Source organism: Panthera uncia (assembly GCF_023721935.1).
Source record: "Panthera uncia isolate 11264 chromosome C1 unlocalized genomic scaffold, Puncia_PCG_1.0 HiC_scaffold_3, whole genome shotgun sequence".
Classification (NCBI taxonomy): Eukaryota; Metazoa; Chordata; class Mammalia; order Carnivora; family Felidae; genus Panthera; species Panthera uncia.
Window position 1 is genome coordinate 51,058,827 of NW_026057584.1, and position 24,458 is coordinate 51,083,284.

A 24,458-nucleotide genomic window follows, 5' to 3' on the forward strand; every position below is an offset into this window, starting at 1 on the left:
GATATGTATGCAAATGCAATATTTTAATTCTGAGCTTCCAAGAAGTCAAGATTAAAAAGGGAAACATGAATTTTTAGCATTTATTATTTTATGAAAAGATAGGTTTTACATAGAAATTAAGTAATACATCTTATAGATTTTTAATAGAAGGTATATTGAATCAAAAAGGTTAACATCTTCTGTAGTGGTTTTATGAAAGCTGCAAAACTTCCAAGTGACTATTCTTATGTTGACCTCCCTTGTTTAACTAATGATATAATCATTAAATAATTATTTTATTCAGGCATTTTGGGAAAAGTTACAACAATATAGTCGATAAATGCAGCTTTCTTATGCACTAATAATATAAAAAGGGATATGATTAATAAATTCTTTCTTCCCGGGACTTTGTGGATGAACCATGTATCTTCCAGTTCTGAAATTGAAGCCTATTGTTATTTCTACACATTGGGGTATCACACTGATCCTATTCTCACATGAACCAGTGGAGGCATTTCATATATTTGGTTTATATCATTTTGGTTGCCCATTAGAAGATGGAAAAAATCCAACAAATTACTGATTAATAAAAACATTTTATTGATGCTATCAAAATAGAAATAAATTTGTTCTTTCTGTATAATTTTTCTTAAATTTTATTAAATGACAATTTGAACAGACTTAAACAATTTTTGTCAATATGGTCTGCCCCAATGTTATTAACTTAAAAATATAAAAGCTGTATAAATTCTGATGATACTATGTATTGTCTCTTATAATTTATAATTTACATTTTATAAAAAACAAAGAAGAAAGGAATACATAAAGGCAATAATTTTATAAAAAACAAAGAAGAAAGGAATACATAAAGGCAATACATAAAGGAATACATTTCAGCTTCTAGATTGAAAATTTTGCCACATAAATGAACACAAAACAAGAATACCCTTCTGTCATTGATATGATGACATGCCAGAATGCTTTGTTGCATATACAAAGGACAGTCTCTTTTAATAAGATGAAGTTACAGGCGAGATGTCAATCATATTGACTTTGTAGGGTGGTTGTGCACAAATTCATTTGAGCATATTCCACATTGTAGATGCTCAATAAATGGTGACCATAGTTGTCATCGTTACCACAAAGGGAGCTTGTCCCTAAAAATGAAAGTTGAAAAAGTCAAAAGTAATCTTTTCCCTTATCTCTTAAAAAATAGCTGAAAACTTTGAGTAAATGAGTTTTATATATACACTTATTTTTCTCTTTCAGGATGTACAGAAAGTCCTATCACATGGTTGGTTTGGCATATCCAGAAGCTGTCATAATAACATTAAAGGTGAAATGATTTTAATTATTTTAACTTTTTCAAACAGTCATTTTTCAAATCTTAAAATGGTTGGGAGAACATGAAAATAGGTCTTTGCTGCAGCTTATATGTTTGTATATAAGTAGTATTTTAACCATTTTCAACATGTCGTGTGTTCTGAATCATGACTCATTGTAGACTTAAATGAGGATTGATTGACACCAACAAGCTATCAATGCATATGCACGTGTGTGCACACACATATGTGCTTTCTTTTCTTCTTTGTGCTTTATTTAGGTGGATCTTGAATTCAGTTTTGAGATGGCACCAGGACTTGTCAGAATATACATATCTTGTTATGTATATACTATGGAAAAGTTGCATGCATTAAAAAAATGTTTCAGGACAAAACTTACATGAAAAATTTGTTTGGAATTTTAGTTCTGAGAAAATATAAAAAGATAAAATTAAGAAAGAAAACAAAAGAAATTTGTCTCTCTCATCTCTGCTTTTCCTGTGGTGGAGGCCCCATTGCAGTATTAAATATATTAGAAATAACTAGAGTCAAAACTCTGAAGTGGTAAAAGCTTTGGATTCACTTGTCTCCACTGTGTGTGCCCATGTGAGCACTGTTCCTATTTCTAGAGGCAGTTTGTAGGCTTATTATTCAATATCTCTTATTTCTTTCTATTGTTGAATTTGGGTAGAGACATTCAACTTTGTCTCCTCTAATAGTTTCATGGTTGTTTTCCTGTATCAACCAAGAATTTAAAGGACACTGGCAACAGAATATCCTGAGTTGCTTTATTTGTGATTTATTAAACTCTTTTTCTAGTTTCAATTTATATTGTTTTCTTTTGTTAATTTATTTTTAAGGGTACCCTTTGCATTTGTTTTTTTTTCCTCTGTTCCATATTAGACTTTCATCTTATTAACTTAAAAGGATAGTTTTTCTTGGGCACTTTTTTATGTTTGTGTTTCTTTTTTTTAATGTTTATTAATTTTTGAGAGAGAGAGAGAGACAGCATGAGTGGGAGAGGGGCAGAGAGAGAGGGAGACACAGAATCTGAAGCAGGCTGCAGGCTCTGAGCTGTCAGCACAGAGCCCAACATGGGGCTTGAACTCACAAACCGTGAGATCACAACCTGAGCTGAACTCGGCTGCTTAACTGACTGAGCCACCCAGGGGTCCCTGTGTTTATGTTTCTAAAGCTATAATAAAGGAGTATATAACTGAAATGTCACATTGTAGGATATTAATTACTCCTTGGATCTTGTGAGATTTTTATTTACTCAAATGTGGGCAAGAATGTTACTTATTTTTATTTTTCTTATTTTAATAACCTTTACTTAGAAACCAACACAATGTTTTAGTATGAGAGAAAGTAAACATTTTTCTAAAGTTCAGTATAGAAAAAATATATAAACTAACAGGTTGCAGAAGGAAATAGCCACCAGTAAAGAATATTTTTGTTAAATAGTTCTTATTTCCTGAGATACCTTCTTGTCTTGTTTGTTCTTAATCAAGCATCTGCAGTAGTTTATAAATGTAAATTATCATTGTTGATAAAAATCCCCCAAAGTAGAGAACTAACCTTTCATTCAGTGGGAAACCCCTTGCAAGAACTATAAATAGCAGTTTCCTAACAATCTGAACTAATTCTTCTGTGTTAGCTTTGGAATTTGATAAAAGATTTGTTGGCCTCATTTGAGCTTTACGATGGCAAAATGCCTTCTAAGACAACTTTTAGCGATTCTAAATTTACAAACAGATAAAGCAAGTGTTTGGGGATCAAATCAGGGCCAAATGTGAGGAATTTAACAAAAGCATGCAAGCAAATAAAACAAAAATATTTCATTGGTGTTTTCAAGTGATTAAAATTACCATTGGAAGCTGTTATTACTATTTTCAAAAGCAGTATTTTTAGGAGACTGAATACTTTTTATCAGATTCTCAGGTTTCATCATGTTATAGTACAGATAATTGGCCTCTGTAAAAATGTGTTAAATGAACCAAGTTCTAAACAATGCCAGCCCAAATTCAAAATTAATACCTAGCTTTAAGGTTTCCCACTTACTATTCAATAGTAAACCTGTTGTGTGTATGTAAACCCACACTTTGCTAATAGTTTCTAATAATCAGAGCTGACTGTTGTATTTCTTTAAATTTTTAAAATTTCAGTGATTTGTTTAGTATTGGAGCTTCAAATTTACATTAAAACCTCCTTAGTATATAGGACTTAATATCACTTGTTACAAGTCCATTTTGTGAACACCTCTGCAAGTATTCATCCTGCAATTACCCAAAGCAAACATCAGGAGGTAGCTGTAACAGTTTGGCTTTCTCTCCCACTGGCAGTGGTTTTTTTCCAAGGGTATGTATGTGTTTGCCTATAAGCCTGACCACTTCTCTAAAGAATCTCCTGAAATGCTGCAATTACTCTCTTCTTCCTTCACGTCAGTCAAAAGACCCACTTCTTTTTCCTTTTCATCTGTCCTTGGAGGAAAGTGTAAATGAATCGATCAAGGGTACAGTGAGTAACAAGGTTGTATATACTCTACCTTTCTAGGGTGTTTGCATCTTAAAGGAAGACATAAAATATCAAAGCTTTAAACCAAAGTACTAACTCTTAGGGTGTAATTTCAAGCCGTGTAGAAGGTGGTGGATGGGAAAGAGAAGTTGGGGCTACTTTCCCCCATCTCCCCATTGACATCACCACATAACCCGTAATTCTACCTGAAAATGAAGCCCACTCTGAGAAAGTGACTTATGGTATGAATTTGAAGAGAGATTGAGGATAAGGTTAGTATTATAGTGTTAACAGGTTTATTACATCAAGTTTGATAACTTTGGGATTAAAGGATTAAGGAAAATCTTAACACTACATTACACATTATGGCCTCACTTTTGTGAACCCATGGATGCTAAGTGGCCCTGTCATATCAAACTCTGCAAAATATAGTCAGATGTTCTAAATCAAAATGTAACCTGCTGAATCTACAATGCTTGATCTTTTCATAGAGAGAAATAGAACTATATAATATTGCCATTTAAAGTATTTCCTCTTTTTTTTTTACAGGATGTTGATAAATGGTCTTTTGATGTATTTGCCTTAAATGAAGCAAGTGGAGAGCACAGCCTGAAGTTTATGATTTATGAACTGTTTACCAGATATGATCTTATCAATCGTTTCAAGGTCAGAAACATGGGACAAAAGTGAAATGCTCTTAGAATTGGTTATCTGAATAAGAATGAAAAAGCAGAACATTGAGTCATTAATCAATGCATTTTTAATGTTTCTAATTAGCAGGTCACAGAACTAGGGGATGAGTTTACCACACGATATATCCATTTTCCATGACTCACTGACATATATCCACATGGATGTCATGAGGCCATTGTAGCATCATTCCAACAAGATACCAACATCCCCCTGAATTACTCCCAGAATAGTCATGTAGAGACTGTGAACTATGTTTTCTTAAAAAAAAAAAGATGCTCTTCTATGTTTCACAAACACAGAATGAATCTTTATTGGCAGGTTTTCTTAAACTGAGATGAAAGGGCTTCTAATTAACTTCATTTAGAGCCATTTAAGCAACAGATTGATCCAGATTTCTGAGCACTCTGAAACTTGTACCCTTCAGCATTTCCAATGGAATCATGGCATTTTTAGAGCTAGAGGGTACTGGGAGGTCATTTATTTTAATCCTTTGTACTACAGATAGAAAAAACAGACTTCAATTGTAACTGGGTATTTTACCCTTTTAAGAACTAGCCTTCTGTCTTGACTCTGGAAGATATAAACATTTAAAGACCACAATATGGGTGATATTGTTAATTCATCTCTCTTAGTTAAACACATGGGTTTATAATCTTAGGATTGAAAGCTAACAGGTTAATGAAATCATTTTTTGGAACAGCCTACATTTAACTGCAAAAAAAACTCCTGCCCACATCTGACTCACAATTGTGTTCCATCCTGAACATTGTTGTGCTTATGTTGACTTAGTGCTACTATTTTATCAAAATATAATCATAATTATTACTTTTCGCAGATTCCTGTTTCTTGCCTAATTTGCTTTGCAGAAGCTTTAGAAGTTGGTTACAGCAAGTACAAAAATCCTTATCACAATTTGATTCATGCAGCTGATGTCACTCAAACTGTGCATTACATAATGCTTCATACAGGTATCATGGTAAGAAAGCTTTCCTAACTGAAGTTTGTTAGTTTGTAACATCAAATTCCTTTTCTCCATATTGCCATTGTCCCTCTAATACCCATAAAAGTATTATAAGAAGTAATCTTTTGTATTTTTTAGGGTTAGTGAGTTATTCATAATATACATTATCCAAAAAAATATTTTAACTCAATGATAAAAAGATACCCAGAGGCAAATGTAAATATACTGCAAATTTGCCAAAATTTGGACTCTAGAACATTTTGTTTATAAATTGTTTTCCCATAGGAATCAACCAAGAAAAGTGACCTAGATAAAAAGTCTTTGGGATAAAAGCTAGTTACAGTTCTCTTCCCTCATATTGCCATGTTCTCCCAAGCTGACTTCAGTGGATTTTTCTCTTTTACTTGCATTGCTAATTATAATGAAATCTTAATAGGGATTTTGGAAATTATTTATGTGAATTTTTCCAAATTCTCCTTCCTTTTCTTTACATCTGAATGAATCAATGAATAAGTAAATAAATAATCCAGCAGTGCAATCCTGGGACAACAGTGAGTTCATGTTAGGAACTCTGGCACTGCCTAGAATTTCTGAAATGTATCAGAGTTTAGGGTGACTCCCAGAAATGAAAAGGAAGGAATAACTCTTCTAAAAATTCCACACTGACATGGGTTCAAAGGGATATAGTCCCTGTGAGTACCTTTTTGATTCCTTATGTGTCAGCCTATGCTGAAGCAGTGCCATAAAGTGCATGTACGTAGAATGTTCCACCAAACCCCATAATATGCATTTCCTACCTATTTTGATTTCAGAAGTCACACCTGTTCTTTTGGGTCATTGGCACTCAGATCTATGTAACTAATGCTCTTTGGGGCCCCAAAGATCCTCAATACCTCATCTTTCCACACCAGAGACTATTCCTAACCTGGTCCCAACCAAAGTCCCTAGGGCCACAGTATGTTGTGCTGAAGATATTGAAAACTTGTAACAGTTACATAATTATTATATTTTATTATATACAGGAAACTTTATTATATACAGGAAATTCTCATAATAATTTTATTTTTTCCTAAGAAACTATAGTATGTTGCTTACTATATATACCATCCACTTGCTGTGATTCATCCAATAGTGTCTCATATGATGACTAAAGAAATTGTCTACTCCACTTTTTCATCTTTCTTTTCCTCCAAAATATCACAGATCTATCAATGCCTTGGGCTCAGATCCTACTCCTAAGCCATGTTTCAATTAATCTGTTGCTCTAAAACAAACTACTCTAAAATTTAGTGGCTTCAAACAACAATTTATCAATATCTCTCAAGGGTCTAGTTAGAAGGGTCCCAACTAGCAGGTTGTCACTGTGGTCTCTCATGGGCTTACAATCAGCTAGCAAGTATTGCTGAAGATATCTAAGGACATCACTGGGAAAGACATCCATGGTGGCTCAGTCACTGGCTGGCAGTTGATAATGGCTAATGGTTGGAGCTCAGCTCTTTTTTTTTTTTAATTTTTAGGTATTTATTTATTTAGTTATTTATGTAGCAAGGGGGAGGGAGGAGCAGAGAGAGAGAGAAAGAGACAGAATCCCAAGCAAGCTCCACACTGTCAGTGCAGAGCCTGAGGCAGGGCTCGAACTTACAAACCGTGAGATCATGACCTGAGCTGAGATTAAGAGTTGGATACTTAATCAACTGAGCCACCCAGGCACCCCTTAGCTGGGCTTTTCATAAAGGATTTTCTTGGAATATTACTACCAATTCAAGAGAAATATGCATTCTACAACAATATTGCAAAGTAATATATGCTGCTTTGGAGTTAAATCCTATTTGGGTGAGGCAGAAATCTCAAAAACCTTCACTGATACAGTAGCATGACCTTCTCATGACCTTATTGAAGGCTGAACTTACATGTATTGTCAACCTCATACCTTGGGTTTTCCTGTTGTAAGGTATAAGTATGGGCATCACAGACTTAAGGTATAAACATGCCCATTGGCTGAGATCAAATGCAGCCATGTCTGGACTTGCTTGGTCCTGGGTTGCAGTTTACTCACTCTTCTTTCTAGGAGTCTGATTTGGCATGGAAAGGGATGGAGTAGAAGTTAACAATAATAAGTAGAAAATAAAGCATTCAAAGATAGAGTTTTAGAATATTATAAGCTTTTAAAAAGTAGCATATGTAACCTTCTTTATAACTGTTTCTAGTATGTGCACTCACACACGCACACACACACACACACACACAAATTCTTTTAAAGTTCCTTTGGTTCTAATAAGACTTCATCATCACAGCTGTTTTTTGAACTCTTTGCCTCCTGACAGCTGCAAATGCTGTTCTACTTGAAAAAGTTGCTTCACTACCTTCCTGGTTAGAGCTGCTTACTGTTTCCTTTCTAAGGCCTTGGTCTTGAATCTGATAGCCAGATGGATTTCAAGTGTGGCATTTCCTCTTTCCTGAGTTCTGTGGCTTTGAAAAAGTTAACTCAAAAACATAACATGTAAGTGGTATCCTGAAATGTAAACTGAAGTGATTCAGTTTTTTCAGAACTTAATGGAATGGAAAAGTAAAGCCTTCAGTCTAATAAAATATCTACTTTAATTATGACATGCAGTGAGAAGATATATGCCATTTTATGCTGGGAGGTAAGCAAAATTTCATCATTTAAAAATGTTTCTGCTTAAGTATATTTTATTTTCGCTATCAGTGTAAAGGGAGCTAAATAAAAGTCTCCTATTTTAGCCTCAGAATCTCTGTTCTGAAATGAAATCTCTGTTTGAAGAAATGAAGGATGCTGTATTATTGGTAAATAGAGAAATTCAAATCCACAATGGAACTTTTTCCTCGGAATTGTGAGGAGGACTTTTTCCTGGATATACCAAGCCATTCCAACTTCTCCAGAATACTGGACAAAGCTGGTCCAGCCCGGCAGGACTCCTAGAAGTTGACATTAGTGAAGATCACATAGTCACTCTTTGAGAGGACCATAACTTACCAGTCATAAACATAACTTCACTCTACTTTAGCAGGTTTTCTTGGGGGAACTTGTTTCTGATTTATTCATCCTTCAGCAAAAATGTGTTAGTGGGCTCTTTAATCATCCATTAGTTTGGCCATTACAAAAACAGCCTAGTGGAAGATTGTCACTGTTGTCCAAGATCAGGAAGATACATTTAAACTGCAGAGAGTAATGAGAAATTTTATGATAGATGCTAAGAGGAAAGGCAAAATGAATTACGAATTTATTGACAGTGTTGCCAAAACTAGATTTCACTGCCAGCTTTATAGCTTTGGGAAAGTTACTGAAGTCACTGACTTCAGTATTTTAGTTGATGTCCTGCTGTTTCAGGACAGTCTTATCTGTGTGACATTTATGGAGCACTCCAGTGGCAGCCCCAAATTGTCAGGTGACTCACACAGCCTGTCACCTGCAAAGTGTTCTAAGGACCAGTGCCTGAAGGGGATTGTGATGAAGCCAGTGTCCTTCCATTTGTTAATGTCAGATGGGATACTCTTGGCTTGGGAGTAGACACTGCAGAGAGATTGGATGTCGGTACAGCCTCTGTCTCTTTCTATCCTTTATCACTTAGTTAACTTGTAGTTCTGTGCCAAGGTGACAGTGGTGTGTGGTAGCTCAATCCATTTGCTAAAGAGCAAATTCCTTCACCAAGTGCTACCAAGCCACCTTCAAATATCTCATTGAATTTCAAATCATCCGAGGTCTTGAAAGGAACACTTGTATTTAAGGGCTCCTGGCACTGTGTTCTAACATTAAGAGTAGAAGAAAGAAAGATGATGTGAGATCTATTTCCTTTGGCAGTTGCAGTCTACTGACCACACCCAGAAATAGACCCCCACACTCTGGAATGACTCAATTGTTCTCCAATCAGTCTACAGAAAATGTACCACTCTGTGTTCTACAAACTGTGTGGGAATTCTGTTTTTACAAATGGCTTCCCAGACAGCAATGTTTGGAAGAGTGGAAAGGGTACAGGCTTTCAAGGCAATCAGACATAGGTGTGAAATCCTGCTTTACCACTACCCTAGCTCACTCGCTCTCTACCTTGGTTTTCTTGTCATTAATATGTGGTTAATAATACTGACCACCAGTGAAGAGTCAATGATATCATATATGTAAAGCACCTAACCTAGTTCCTGACACATAATGGGTATTAACACACACCCTCACGTCGATAACAATTATTAACTTATTTTTATTATATATTACTTTATGTGTATTATGTATTAATATTATTATAACACTCACTTTCTATACTGGGTAAGTTATAGCAAACTATGTCATCCTATTCAAAGGGATAGAGAAAAAGTACCCAACCCAATAATTTAACTAAAAGAGTTATTAATTATCCTCTTTTAGACACACCAGGAACTAATAGGTCAATGTGATTTTCTGACCTGAAATTCTCCCAACCTTACACATATAAACACACACACTGAAAAATTGAGGTATGAAAATTTACATCATAAGTCTTAGAGCTTTATTAGCTTCTACCCATCAATATACCCAGTTAAATTATCTAGAAATTCTGCTTTTGAAACCTTAGAAGAATGTGTTCTGCATATTACCTCCCTCAAGTAACAAATGCTGTTGTCATCCATGGAAGGAATATTTTGATCTCTGGAAGGAACAGAAACTTTGAAATCAGATTTGGGGGTGAATTCCTGCTCTTCCACTTGATAGCTATGTGGCCTTTGGCAGGTTGATTCAATTCTTTAGGATTCAGCTTTGTTTGCTGCCAGATGAAGGTAAAAATACTTACCTCATAAATGGAAAATAGGATGATTATACAAATTAGAGACCATATAACTAAAATGTCCAGTTAATGTTAGTTTCTTCTTTCTTTCTGTCATCATTGTGCGAACTGTTGATAGTGGTCAGTATCTCCCTATGATGTAATTTGAGGACTTCTCATTTTTAGAGTTAGTCTCCCTAAGCATTCCTCTATGCAAAGTGAAAACTGTAGTTTAGATGAAGCACAGTGTCTGCACTGCTCATGACTCATCATTTTTACCCTTTATGCCTGTCCGTGAGGAATCAGAAGAGTATAGGTTACGTATGGATCACTATGCTAGTTGGGAAGAGTGATAGGATTCAGTCTCATTTTCTCTGGCGTGTCCTCGTGCATCATTTACAAAATCTATGCATTTAAACATTCATTTTCTGAGTTAGAATTCTCATTTGGCACCAGTGTAAAATGAATTAACAACCAAGAAGCTAAAAAATCAGCCCCAAATTCTACTTTTGCTAATGCAGAATAGATGTGCTTTTAAATTGAGTGTGAGGGTTCAGCATTTCTCTCTTTCCAAACCATTTTATAATTTAAAATTATTTATTAGGGCTATAATGTGGCAATAAATAAGAGAGATTCATGGAAGAAGTACTATTTATGGGAAGCAGAGAATAATGAGACTAAAAACAGGAAATAAGTATAACCAATTTTGACAGCTAGGAAGATAATAATTTTAAATACTTATGAGATAATCTATAATTAAAATTTATCTCTGCTGCCCTAATTGTATTTTTGTATAATTGCAACTTCATATTCTATGTTATTATAGATATTGAATGTTACTTTTTTAAAATCACAGTTAAATATATAAATCTTAAATATAATCAACAGGAAATACTTAAGAAAACAGGTGACTTTTTTCTAGGAATAATTTTTTTTATAAAACAATGGGTTTCTGGGGGCTCAAGAACTGGTTTAACTTTAGTTGCTTGCTATTCATTTCATGGTGTTTAATTCCATGGTCTCGCTGGGGACATTGGAGGCCCAGTCTTACTTCAGTTTATAATACAGCCCATTCTTCCTTTTAATGACTCACAATTAAATGCACCCATAAACACAGAATAGCCAGCTATATCAACTCCCTTTGGTTCTGAAAATCATTTCTGCTTCAGTCATCCAGCTGTGAGACTATTTATTCTTGAATTGCAATCACTAAAGATATGTTAGCTCACTATTATTTCCCAGACTCAATGCCTTCTACAGTGCATTTAAGGTAATAAGTTCAGGAAAATGGCATCTGTTCTGTATTTTACTATATGACAAGATTTGTGAAAAAGTACAGCGAATACATTAACTTAAAACTTCTTTTAAAATTCCACAGGGAATGATCACTAATTCTATTTTCATGAGAGCTCTGGCTGAGAGGGTAAATAACTTGTTTGCCTAATGATCGACAAAGATTTAAAACCAGAAATTGTCTGATTCCACAATCTCTTTCAACTATTCCTTACTACCTCCTCCTAATACAAAACTGGTGAAATTCAAGTCAACAGACAAATATTAAGTTCCTACTATGTGCCAATTACTATGATAGGTTATGTGAAGGGGAGCAAAGATTAATAAGATCATGCCTTTGTCAATTATGAAATTCAACAGTTGTCACCTCTCATTCCTGAGTCATGGACCTACAATGGCTCCCTCTTGCATTTTATGCAAAATCCAAATTCATCAGCTCTAATCAAAGTAGTCTATCAACTCTTCCCATAAGCTGCACTCTCTTTCCATTCTCATTCCACTTGACTTTCCAACACAATTGGCAATTCGACTTTCATATCAACCTCTACACTCTCATTCTGCATTTGCTCTATTTAGAATCTCTCTGTTCCTAACACTGCATTTAGATACTAATCTTTGTCCATCCTTCTTTCAAGATCACTGCCATCAAATAGACATTCAATCTGCTCTTTGATTGTACTTCAAACTGTGATCTTTTATCAAGTATGCATGTAGTTTACATTATATTTTTCTGTTGCTTTGTACAATTTAATTGTTTCAAGTATATGGAATGAGACTACTAAGAGCAAGCTCCATATCATTTGGATCCTCCATTACTACCATCAAGTACCACCTACTGGTGGTTCTATCTAATAGAACTGTCTGTGATGATAGGAACACTGCACTGTTCCATCTGGTAACTACTTGCTACATGTGACTATGAAGCAGCTAAAATTTGGTTTCTGTGACTGGGAAAATGAGCTTAATTTTATTTAATTATATTTATTTTCAGTTTAAGTGGTCACATGTGGTTACCATAATAGAGGAGTAAAACTGTTATGTTAAATGTCAGCGATGAATAAACTATCAAATTACCAAAGTAGGCTTATAATAGCAGAGAAATTTGTTAAACCGTCCAATGGATAACAGAACGATCAATGTATATTGAAGCAGGTGGTCTGGATTTTATATGAAACATTTATTCTCTCTTTTATTACTAACTTATATGCACAGTCAAGAGTATGTGTGCTATGAAGAGTAAATTTAGTAAATTCTTAGAAACTCTTCCAAATTTTTAAATATAAAAACAAAGTTCAGTTTCTCTAATGAGAAAAGTGAATATTTTCAACTCTTAGGAAATTTCCTGATAGAAGAGGCTTCTACAAAAGTTGAGCTAAAAACATTTCAATGATATATGGGCTATATGTTAAAAATTACTAAACTAAAAGAAATCACTACACTATAACTGATTTCATGAGAACCCAAATTGCTAATTTTAATTAGCAACAAACCCCTTTGAATTCAAAAACCCAGTGAGGGTTCACCTTTTAAATCATAGAAAATTACTCCTTTTCTGATTAGCAAGGAACATTATAATGTCTCTTTTTGAATTTACAAGCCATGAAACAATCATTGACTTCATGAAGCATCCATTATGCAATTAATGTATGTGAAATAAGGGAAAAAAGTATTTTAAGATCAATAAAAATAATTTAATATATATATATGACTACTTATACTGGGTGCACTGAAAAATCTCTTTTGTAGAAATACAAGATGGCTCTGCTTTCTAAATACCATGGTATCTTTCTTTAATTTACTAGCACTGGCTCACTGAACTGGAAATTTTAGCAATGGTCTTTGCTGCTGCCATTCATGATTATGAGCATACAGGAACCACAAACAACTTTCACATTCAGACTAGGTAAGTTATATAAAGTATTAACTTTTAATTAAAACTTGAAATTTATTTTCCACCTATTACTTATTTTTAAGAAAATTTAAAAATAACAGCGAATATGTCTAATAAGAATAGTTTTAATAGATTTTAGCAAAATTTCTTAAGCTAACAAACGATTTTTATTTATCAAGAAAATTGTACAAATATTTGGTGACATATTTAGCAATTTAGAGAATGTAAAAATGTGTCATACAACTTCTTTCTGCCCAGAATTAATATTCTGAACTATCACACAAGTCAGACATCTGCTCACTGAGACAAATCTTACAACATATTGTTTAAGGCATCAGTTTAGTATCATTATGTATTTGAAAGTAATAAAATTGTACTTCTGAAAAAAAAATCAAAGAAACTGTATTTCCAGGTTAGCATGAAGTTCTAAGGTTAAAATAATCAGAAAATGGTATTTTTTAGTGATGGTAATAATGGCAGTTATTAGAATCAAAATACCAGAGTGGAGATATATTTATCATCACAAAATCACAGATTGGGTGGTTTAAATAACAGAAATTTTCTCACAGTTTTGGAGTCTAGAAGTCCAAGAAATGTCAGCAGGTTTGGTTTCTGCTGAAACCCCTCTCGTTGGCTTGCAGATGGCTGCTCTTTCACTGTGTTCACATGACTTTTTTTCTGTGGGTACACATTCCTGGTATCTCTTTCTCTTCCTATAAGAAAAATACCGCCATATTGGTTAGGCCTCACCCTTATGACCTCATTTAACTTTAATTACCTCTTTAAAAGCCTATATCCATATACAGTCCCATTCTAAGGTACAAAGGGTGAGTACATCAACATAAGGATTTGGGAGGGAAATAATTCAGTTCGTAACAGAAAGGTGCTCTCTGCTCTTTTGGTTGCACAGAGATCTCAGTGCCTGGGAGGCAGAACGTGTCTAGGACCCATCATGATCCAATTCGCTTTCTATACATTGGATCCTGAAATTTCTCTGTCTTTTACTAGTCAAATATGCTTGAGATGGAGATGTACATTGACAGACTGATGTTTCTCTGGAACTACTGTAGACCTGTCTATTCTTGTTGAGGGAAAATTAAATTTATTTTTTACTTTTTCATTTTTTAAATTAATAGACTTTATTTCTTAGAGCAGCTTTAGATTCTCAGAAAAACTGAAAAGTACATAGTTACCATGTACTCTTTCCCCACCCTACAGCTTCCCCTATTGTTAACATCTTGCATCGGTATGGTACATTTGTTATAATTAATGAAATATTATTTGTAATTATTATTCACTAAAAGTCCATAGTACATATTCTGGCGTAGTCTTTGTGCTATATATCGCTCATTTCTTTTCACTGGTGAACAACAAACATTACATTGTATGCATGTGGCAAAGGTTCTCTCCTTATTCACCAATTGACAGATATCTTGGTTACTTCCAAATTTTTGAATAAAGGTTATAAATAAAGAGGCTATAAACATTTATGTGCAGGTTTTTGTGTGGTCTGTTCATTTGTTTTTTAATAGCAATATTGTTAACACCTGATTTTGCAGCTATAGGAAATTATTTTTCAATGTGGGGAGCATAGGAACATTTTATTGAAATATTAGACATTTTTAGTGCCTCAAGTGACTAAGTGACAGAAAGCCACATTATGGATCATCTGGTCAAAGTCTCACAACCTAAGCAGAGAAAAAAAACCTCAAGAGGTGAAATGATCTATCTATGTACACATAGTCAGCTGATGGCAGTAGCAGAATTCAGAAGCTGAGAAGAGGGATACTCTCAATCTAGCCTCTTCCTACAACTCTGATCCCATGGCCAGAGGCAGATGCATGATAGTTCCAGTCTTCTATAGCCTGAAATGGGATGGGCTTAGAAAACGTGGTCCCTTGATGGAGACAGAGGGAGAGTTGAAATACAGTGAAATATTGAAGAAGGCATTCTGTGTAAACCCAGAGTCCCTAAGATTGGCAGAACAAGAAGGGAAAAAAGAGACATTGAGGTCAGGTCATGTGGAAGGGGGTGTTAATAACCTACACATTGCAGAGTGGAGAGAGTTGTTCCATTTTTGTGCTGAACATCAGAGCAAAGGTAGACTGTGCAGATCATTTTTTCTTGTCAACGACTCTTCCACGTCCCCTGAATCCATAATGAGTGAGATTTTAATTAAAGATAGCTCATTACTGAACTGAGCCCTGTATAGGGCAATAGTTTTAGGAGAAAAGGAGTGAGAGATTTGTTACCAATGAACACTTCTTGTTTCTACTTTGAAAAGTGAAGGCAATGGACTGGCCTTCTCCAGCGGCAGTGTCAGGCTGTCTCTTCTAGCTTTCTCCTTTACCATCCATTTACAACTGGAGGAAGAGTCCTAACTTACTTATACTTTGGACTGCAGAGAAGGATAAGGAAATGGAGAAAAAGAAGGAGGTGGTGGAAGAGAAGGAAGAAGGGAAGGAGGAGAAGAAAAAGAGTAAAGGAAGAGGAGAGGGAGGAGGAAGAAGAGTTCTTTTTTTCCCCCCAATTTTACATTAAGAAATTGTATATAAAGGAGAGAAAAGGTCTAGTATTTTGTTTATTTTGTTATAAATTGCTTATCAGGATCAATTTAAAGGATTAATTATACAAGAACTTGAAAATTCTATGAATAAAAAGTTGTAATGACCACAAATCTAACAATATAGTGTGCTTTTAAAACTCTGTTGCCTTTATATTTTGTCCAAGAAAAAATAAGGTCTTATGTTACTAATATCAATAATTCTATTGTATTTTATATTATTCATTTTTACTTGAATTTAAAATGCTTTTCTAATTTGGAAAACTCTATACTGGGTAATGAAAAGTGAAAAATAATTTAGAACATAGTGCAGTGCTAAATTTGAGTTCAATACACACATTAAAATACATGAAATCCTTGAAAGTGTAAATAAATAAAAATAATTTTTTTTGTGAAAATACTGAGCTACATGTTACTATGGATACTAATTGTTGCTTAGAGTTGTTCTTTTCTTAGCAAAGACCATCTCAAACATTAAGACAGTGCTGTATTCTCAGAATCCTGTTGATTTATGAGACAAAATCATAATAGTTTCTTACAATTAAATCTGGTTCAAAAATACATTTTTGCTTGATGCTGAAAGTAGAAGACAGTATTACTTGGAGCTATATCATGTAATAACACTGCCATGGCTAGATTTGAGGCCATATGACACAAATGATATGTGATTTACAAGTCAGTTTTTCCCATAATCTGAGTGAAATTCTAGAGATTGGAAACATATATTTAATTATCTTTTAAATAAGGCTTGCAGGTGTACTTTTCTGTATATTGAGTTATGATTATCGGTTAAGGAATTTTTAGGCCATGGTTGAAATTAAAACTATTTTGAAGTTATGTACTATTAGCTAATTACATATGTTTTTCTACTTCTATGATAGTCTAGAAACAGAAGATACGTAATTGTTCTTCTTAATAGGTCATTTTCCCTATGCTGGATTAATAATTAAGCTTGGTTTATCTGGTAGATTATTAGATACAAATCTCAAATAGGTAACTTACAACAAAAACCAGGCTTCTTTAGTTCTTTCTTTTATTTATTCTCACCTATTTTTTTTTTTTTTTTTTTTTTTGGTAAACATTCAGTGGTGAGTGCTATAATCAGTACTACTGACTGAAAAGCCTAAAACAAACAGTAAGTCTTAGGCTTAGTAAGACAAAAGTATATCCCTACCAGAAGGAACGAAAAATGAAGACTCTGGGCATTGGGGAAAGTGGAGGCAAAGTTGTACAGGTTTTAGATTGACTTTCCTTTTGCTATTTTTGCTGCCTACTTCCAACTTGCCAACTTATATACATGGATTTACCATTTTAATTCATTGAACATAGTGGTTCTGCTTCCATTCCACACTTGCAAAATGATCTGGCAACCTAAGAAGATAGAAGAATAAGCAACCAGAGCTCCATTATACAGATGTGAGAATGCTTGGAATATTTCAAACTTTATGCTAGAATACTAACTTCAACAATGCAACTTGAAATAGTTTATTTGATCAAGTGATATGATAAAATGATGTGAAAATATGGACAGGTGAAAAACAAAAGAAAACTTCCCTTGATGAATTCATTATTTTAAAATGTTCATTATAAATTGGTGGTGAAACATACATTTTGTTTAAAAAATGATTTTCTCAGTTAATTTAATGCTATGGGATCAAAATATTCAAATTGAATTGCAACATTATATGGGAGAAAAAAAACCTAGAATCATAAATAGACCAAATGATTTATATTATCCCCTCCATCCTCCATCCCCCACCCAAAGTAATTTTAGTCCAAGCTAATAGGAAATAGTGGGTAATCAACTATCTGGAATGGGTTGATTCATCAACAGAGGGTTGATTCATTCAGATTGAATGAAAATGTCAAGTAATTTTTTTCCCTTTGTTTGGCATATCTAAATTAAATCACAGGTATCTGGATTACAAATTTAAAGGAAAAGGCATAATATATTCAAACTATGATAATTAAAAGGAAATGAAACACTATAACCAAGTGGGATTTAGTCCCAAGCTGAACATTCAAAAATCAGTTAAGGTAATCATCATATCAACATGCTAAAGAACAAAAACACATGATGATATCAAGATGCAGAAAAGGCATTTGACAAAATCCAACACCATTCATGATAAAAATGCTCAGTAAACTAGGAATATAGGAGACTTTCCTCAACTTGATGAAGAATGTCTACAAAAACTTGACAACTAATAGCACACTTCACAGTGAGAAACTTGAAGTTTTTCCACTAAGATCAGGAACAAGGCAAGGATGTTCCTTCTCACTATTTTTTTTTTTTTTAATATCACAGTGGAAGTCCTACTTAATGCAATAAGATAAGAAAAGGAAACAAAAGGTATAGAGATTGGGAAAGATGGCATAAAACTGTCTTTGTTCACAAGTGACATGATAGTTTATATAGAAAATCCAAAAGAATTGATGAAAAAACTGATAGAACTAACAAGCAATTACAGAAACTTTGCAGGATATAGGGTTAACACACAAAATTCAGCTATTTTCCTGTATACCAGCAATGAACAAGTGGAATTTGAAATTAAAATCACAATATCATTTATATTAACATCAAAAAATTGAAATTCCAAACAAATGAAATACTTAGGTGTAAATCTAACAAAATATGGATAAGATATATACCAGGAAAACTATAAAACCTGATGACAGAATTCAAAGAAGAACTAAATCAATGGAGAGATATTCCATGTTCATGGTAGGAAAATTCAGTATTGTCAAGATGTCAGTTCTTCTCAATTTGATCTACAGATTCAATGCAATACCAAACTCCCAGAAAGTTATTTTGTGAATATTGACAAACAGAGTTAAAGTTTATATGGAAAGGCAAAAGAACCAGAATAGCCAATACGTTACTGAGGGAGAAGAACAATGTTGGAGAATTGACACTATCTAACTTCAAGACTCACTACAAAGCTACAGTAGTCAAGATAGTGTGGTAATGGTAAAAGAATAGACAAATAGATCAATTTTTACTGATGAGATAGATATCTTGTGACTTGAGTATTCTTATTCAACACTCATGAAATTTAAAGAATCCTGTACTTTACATTTTGTTTTTAATTCTCAGGTCAGATGTTGCCCTTTTATATAATGATCGCTCAGTCCTTGAGAATCACCATGTGAGTGCAGCTTATCGGCTTATGCAAGAAGAAGAAATGAATGTTTTGATAAATTTATCCAAAGATGACTGGAGGTGAGTTTCAGAGGAAGCCTAGAGAAAATTTAATTTCAGGAAACAGTTAAGTGATGTGATTTAAAGTGAAGAAAATGGATGAAAATCAATCTTTTATTCATGTTATAAAAATTCCCTTTGACTAGATGACTCTAAGAAGGATTAGTACCTAGAAGACTTCCAGGAGCCAGTCTCTGCTGGTGGGAGTTAAACTATTTTCCAGGCTAATTCAGCATCTGTTTCCATCATAGCCAACCCATAAGACCACATACCACACAACAAATACTTCCAGAGAGTAATTATGTACTCTCTTGAATGGAGCTCTGCTTAATTATACCAATATGTGGTCCTAAATAAATTCAAAATTGTAATGTAATATGGATTCCTTCCTATATTATTTTTCTATATGTGGAGTTTAGCTTTTTTTTAAAAAAATTCATTGTTTGAAGGAAAAAATTACAAACATAATATGGTAAAATCACCCAGATGCAGAGGGAAATCTTACCTTTTCTTCAGGGCATCCATCTGCTTAAGATAAACAAACAACAACAACAACAAAAAACATTCATGGATTGGTGATACTTGTTGCCATGTAGGGGGAGATAACAAGATGTACCCCTACTGCTCAGAGTAACTTTTCCTCCTCCTTCTACCTTTGGTCATCATCAACACCTTCATTTGACTATAAGGCTGCCGGATTTAGCAAATAAAGATAAAGGGTGTCCGGTTAAGTATGAATTTCTGATAAACATCGAGATATTTAGTGCAAATATGTCTGTATGTCCCTACTATTCAGTGAGACCTACTTATTTTTTTAAAAGCCTTATCTTTAACAAAGATTTTGTTAAAAGTTAGTGAGCTGAAAAGGTTCCCATTTAAATATCACAGGTTTTTAATTTTTTTCTTTAAATCAAGGTAAAAAGAAATGTTCAAAGAAATGCTTTGGGATGAAGAGCTGCCTCAAAATGAATGAATGAGTGAATGAATGAATGAATGAATTAAAGAATGAATGGTTTTTAAAACAAGCCCTAATTTCTGATGGTTACTTTTCCAAATACTCAAGCTTTCTGGTTTTTCAAGGCCACTTTTGAAGCTGTATAAAACATGGGCTCGCTTTTGCAACCTTGGAAGCAGATCTGATGTGGGGGGGGGGGAGAAATTTGGGAACCCAGTTTGGGCCTTTCATTTTATTCTGCAGGAAACAATAGCTCAGTTGTGTTTCCAGCTAAGAAGGCCACCATCTAATCGTGAAGGGATTTTAAAGCTACCACTGGTGGGCTATGTGGAGAATAGAAGGGTATACGTAGGAGTAGGGAGATAAGTTTGGAGGTATTTGCTAAGGTCCAAGAAATGTACTCTCTTTTGCAGAGTACTCATTTAGAGTATTAATTTAATTTTTATCAGCGATTATTACTCCCAGAAGTAACATTTATATTATTAATTTTTACTGTTATTCCTTTAAATTAATCTTTTTCCTTCCCAAAGTTGATTCTGTTGCAATTTCAATGTAATTTTTTTCCTATTACATTTTTGTTCTTCAGCATCTTTAGTATTCTAATAATTTATTCCTATAATATTTTATAAATTTCTATACAGTAACTTCTCAGAATCATCCTAATTGAATGGTTTTACAGAATTGTTTTAATACTATAATATCATACAGATTGTAGAATTTAATAGATACAACACTGTTTCTAAAAGCTACAAAAGATATATTTGCTAGTATAAAATTGATAATATTTTACCACAAATTAAAATATAGATAGCTTTTTAAAAACTGTGTAGGTTTTTGGTTTGCATACCTATTTATCTTAATTTAACTTTAGTAACCATAAATGAAATAATTTAAAAATTTGGTAAGGAAGATTCATAAAGTAACATTACCTTGTGCACTATTTTGCCTAGTTTACTGATACATTATTAGCTGATTACTGATAATATCTAGCACTTACTAATCACTTACAAAGTAAAATGTACTAAATTTTAAGATTTCATAAAACATTCATCTCATTTTTTCTTAGTTAAAATGAATATTTTGGTTCAGCTGCTATTGTAATATGGGTCTCTTCATAATTCCAGAGAAAAAAATGTATTAAAAATAATTTCATTATCTTTAGTTTCCTTTAATATTTAGGAGCAAGTATGCTAAGCAGGCTATTCAATATCATTAACAGTAATCAGCGTAGTGATTTCTCACAGTGCCCATCTGAAAAATGCAATTTAATTAAGGACCCATAATTTTCAGCAAGTACCTCTAATATGCTTTTGTTAAAAAAAAAAAAAAGCATCCAGTCATACCACCTTTAAGTAAAATATCTTCGACACAAGATTATAATGCAAGTTTACCACACACCTTTTATTTAGCTTACTCCAGTGACCATGCCACAGAATGAAAATAAAATATGATTTCCAGTATAAGTGACTTTTCTACCTATCTATACTGAGCAATGAAGCCTTTCCTGTGGTAACTTATTTCCAACTTACTGTGAGAATGAGTTATTCATGCATAGATTTTGTGATATGGTCACTGTATTTATAGCTCAGATTTAAATTTGATCAAACTTTCAATAGCTCTGTCTGCAATATGTTGTAGTGTCAGGGTCCCAAAAGCTTAAACAGAGAGTTGCACTCACGTTAGCATCTTGACTTCTCTGGGGTTCTTATGATGATAGGTTGGCACAGTGAAGTGGTCTAAGTGTAAGCTTTAGGAGTGGGAACTCTTGGTGTTGAATCTCATCTCTGCCATGTACCAGCTACATGTGTGACTGGGAAAACCCCAATCTCCTCTGGTGTGAAATAATAATACCCCCTATATAAAAGCACCTAGGACACTACTTGGGACACTACTTAGGACACTACTTATTCAGGACTTACCTGAATAAATAGTGGTTGTTTTAATAATAGCAAATACTGCATTTAAAATTAATTTTGGGAAACACGGGGGTGGCTCAGTCAGTTAAGTGGCCAACTCTTGATTTTGGCTCAGGTCACAATCTCAGTTAGTTGTAATCTGGCCCTGCATTGGGCTCTGCACTGGGCTGGGCCTGGAGCCTGCTTGGGATTCTCTTCCCTTTCTCTGCCCCACCCCCTCCTCAAAATAAATAAATAAACTTTAAAAAATAAGTAAAATAAAAGTATTTTTTTTAGATTTGTCAGGATACTTTCAGAAATAAAAACAATATTTAGTAATTATGAGTAGGGGAGGGTTGTACGTGTGGGTGGGGAAAGCAGGAGAGTTGTTAAACAGCATCATTCACAGATCGCTCTCCTGGGAACTTCCTAAAGCCATTAGAGTTAAAGGATGAAATAAAGTCAAAGTTTGCGAGCTCTTTTATATTTAAAAAGTAGCATATTTTTGCTCATATACATTAAGAAAAATAAAACTTAAGTAGTAATATTTGAAGAAATGTTTTACTTGAGAATCATCAAGGGCCAAATAAACCTTTCTTCTTTTGATGACTCCACAGGGATCTTCGGAACCTAGTGATTGAAATGGTTTTGTCTACAGACATGTCAGGTCACTTCCAGCAAATTAAAAATATAAGAAACAGTTTGCAGCAACCTGAAGGGTAGGTTATTTTCTTTCATAATGTTAAAGTTTGGTGGGCTTAGATTCAGAAAAGACTGTAATTGATATTGGGGCACCTGGGTGGCTCAATCTGTTAAGTGTCTGACTCTTGGTTTCGGCTCAGGTCATGATCTCAGGGTGGTGGAATTTAGCCCTGCATCAGGCTACACGTTGAGTGTGGAGCCTGCTTAAGATTCTCTCTCTCTCTCTCTCTCTCTCTCTCTCTCTCTCTGTCCTGCTGCCCTCCCCCCCCCCCCCCGCTTATGCTCTCTCTGTAAAATAAAAATAAAAATTAGGGGCGCCTGGGTGGCTCAGCTTGTTATGTGTCCAGCTTCAGCTCACATAATGATCTCGCCGTTCCCAAGTTCGAGCCTTGCGTTGGGGTCTGTTCTGACAGCTCAGAGCCTGGAGCCTGTTTCAGATTCTGTGTTTCCCTCTCTCTCTGCCCCTCTCTTGCGTGTATACTCTCTCTCTCTCTCCCTCTCTCTCTCTCTTTCAAATAAATAAACATTGAAAATTTTTTCAAAAAATAAAAAGTAAATATTTTTTTTTAAAAAAGACTATAACTGGTTACTTTGCCCTAATAATTTGAACATGTCCTTGATATGACAGGATTGACAAAGCCAAAACGATGTCCCTGATTCTCCATGCAGCAGACATCAGCCACCCAGCCAAATCCTGGCAGCTGCACCACCGGTGGACCATGGCCCTGATGGAGGAGTTTTTCCTACAGGTGCCTCTTTCACACTATGTGCACATGTTTTTGGAAATAGTAACTACGCATATTGACATGCACCTTTTTTTGTTCCGAATTCAGGGCTTGTGACTTACTATTTATCTTTCAGATAAATGTATTTCCTAATCCTACGTAGTATACTATATATTTTAAAGAGAGTCAAGTCTTGGATCTCAGATGCCACTCTTAGGAAAGAAAGAAACAAACAAATTAGTATTGTTGTCTGCTGTTAAGAGGTAAAATGTTAGAGTAGAAACATCAAATATCTTTCATCATAGAATGGGAAAGGGGAGAAAATACAGCACTGCTGCGTCCATCTTGTTGGTTATAACTTAGTCATATATGCATAGTTGCAAGGAAGACTGAGAAATACAGTTTTGCGTTAGATGGATGTATGCTTTGTAAAAAGTGGATTATTATATGAAAAAACAAGCCTAGCCATGGGGAATGGCCAGTGGTCTCTACCACAAGTATACTTTTTTTAAAATAGTCCACTCCGACCTGAGGTACCACAATACAATCGTGATGCTAACCGCCCAGAGTTAGCATCAGACCCCACAAGGTGAAGGCTCAGTCTTCCATAAGAGTGGCTCTAGTTCAGATGCCAACATCAAGTGGGGCCCCAGGACACCAGCCCTTCTGACCACTGGTTATAAATTCAGGATTCCCATGACCCTCCTCAGGTCTGACAATTTGTTACAATGATTCAAATAACTCAAGAAAGTTACAGTTTTAATTATAAAGAATACAGTAAGAAAGGGCCAATTGACATTATACCTATTCTGAAGACATAAAGACCAAATACATTACTATATTTGGATGACTCTGTTTTCTGTTTCCCATTGTCAATGAATATGCTATATGGTTTCACTTTGAAATAGCATAGCATGGTCCTAGAGAAAGTTACTCAGTAGCATCTTCCAAATTTAAGTATTTTCATACTAAAAATAGTCTTAAAAATATTTTTAATACATTTTGTGAT

At 34.3% G+C, this 24,458-nt stretch overlaps 1 protein-coding gene across 14 annotated transcripts in view; it reads left to right on the plus strand.

The window, feature by feature from the left end:
• The window catches only part of PDE1A (phosphodiesterase 1A), a 329,201-nt gene that overhangs the window by 259,703 nt on the left and 45,040 nt on the right, over positions 1 to 24,458 (plus strand). For all 14 annotated transcript variants that reach the window (XM_049615392.1, XM_049615393.1, XM_049615396.1 and 11 more), the window contains 7 exons: positions 1,249 to 1,315; positions 4,365 to 4,481; positions 5,344 to 5,484; positions 13,319 to 13,419; positions 19,068 to 19,193; positions 22,640 to 22,741; positions 23,353 to 23,473. In XM_049615392.1, coding sequence (XP_049471349.1) covers positions 1,249 to 1,315; positions 4,365 to 4,481; positions 5,344 to 5,484; positions 13,319 to 13,419; positions 19,068 to 19,193; positions 22,640 to 22,741; positions 23,353 to 23,473 — 775 coding nt within the window. The remainder of the gene's footprint in view (positions 1 to 1,248; positions 1,316 to 4,364; positions 4,482 to 5,343; positions 5,485 to 13,318; positions 13,420 to 19,067; positions 19,194 to 22,639; positions 22,742 to 23,352; positions 23,474 to 24,458) is intronic.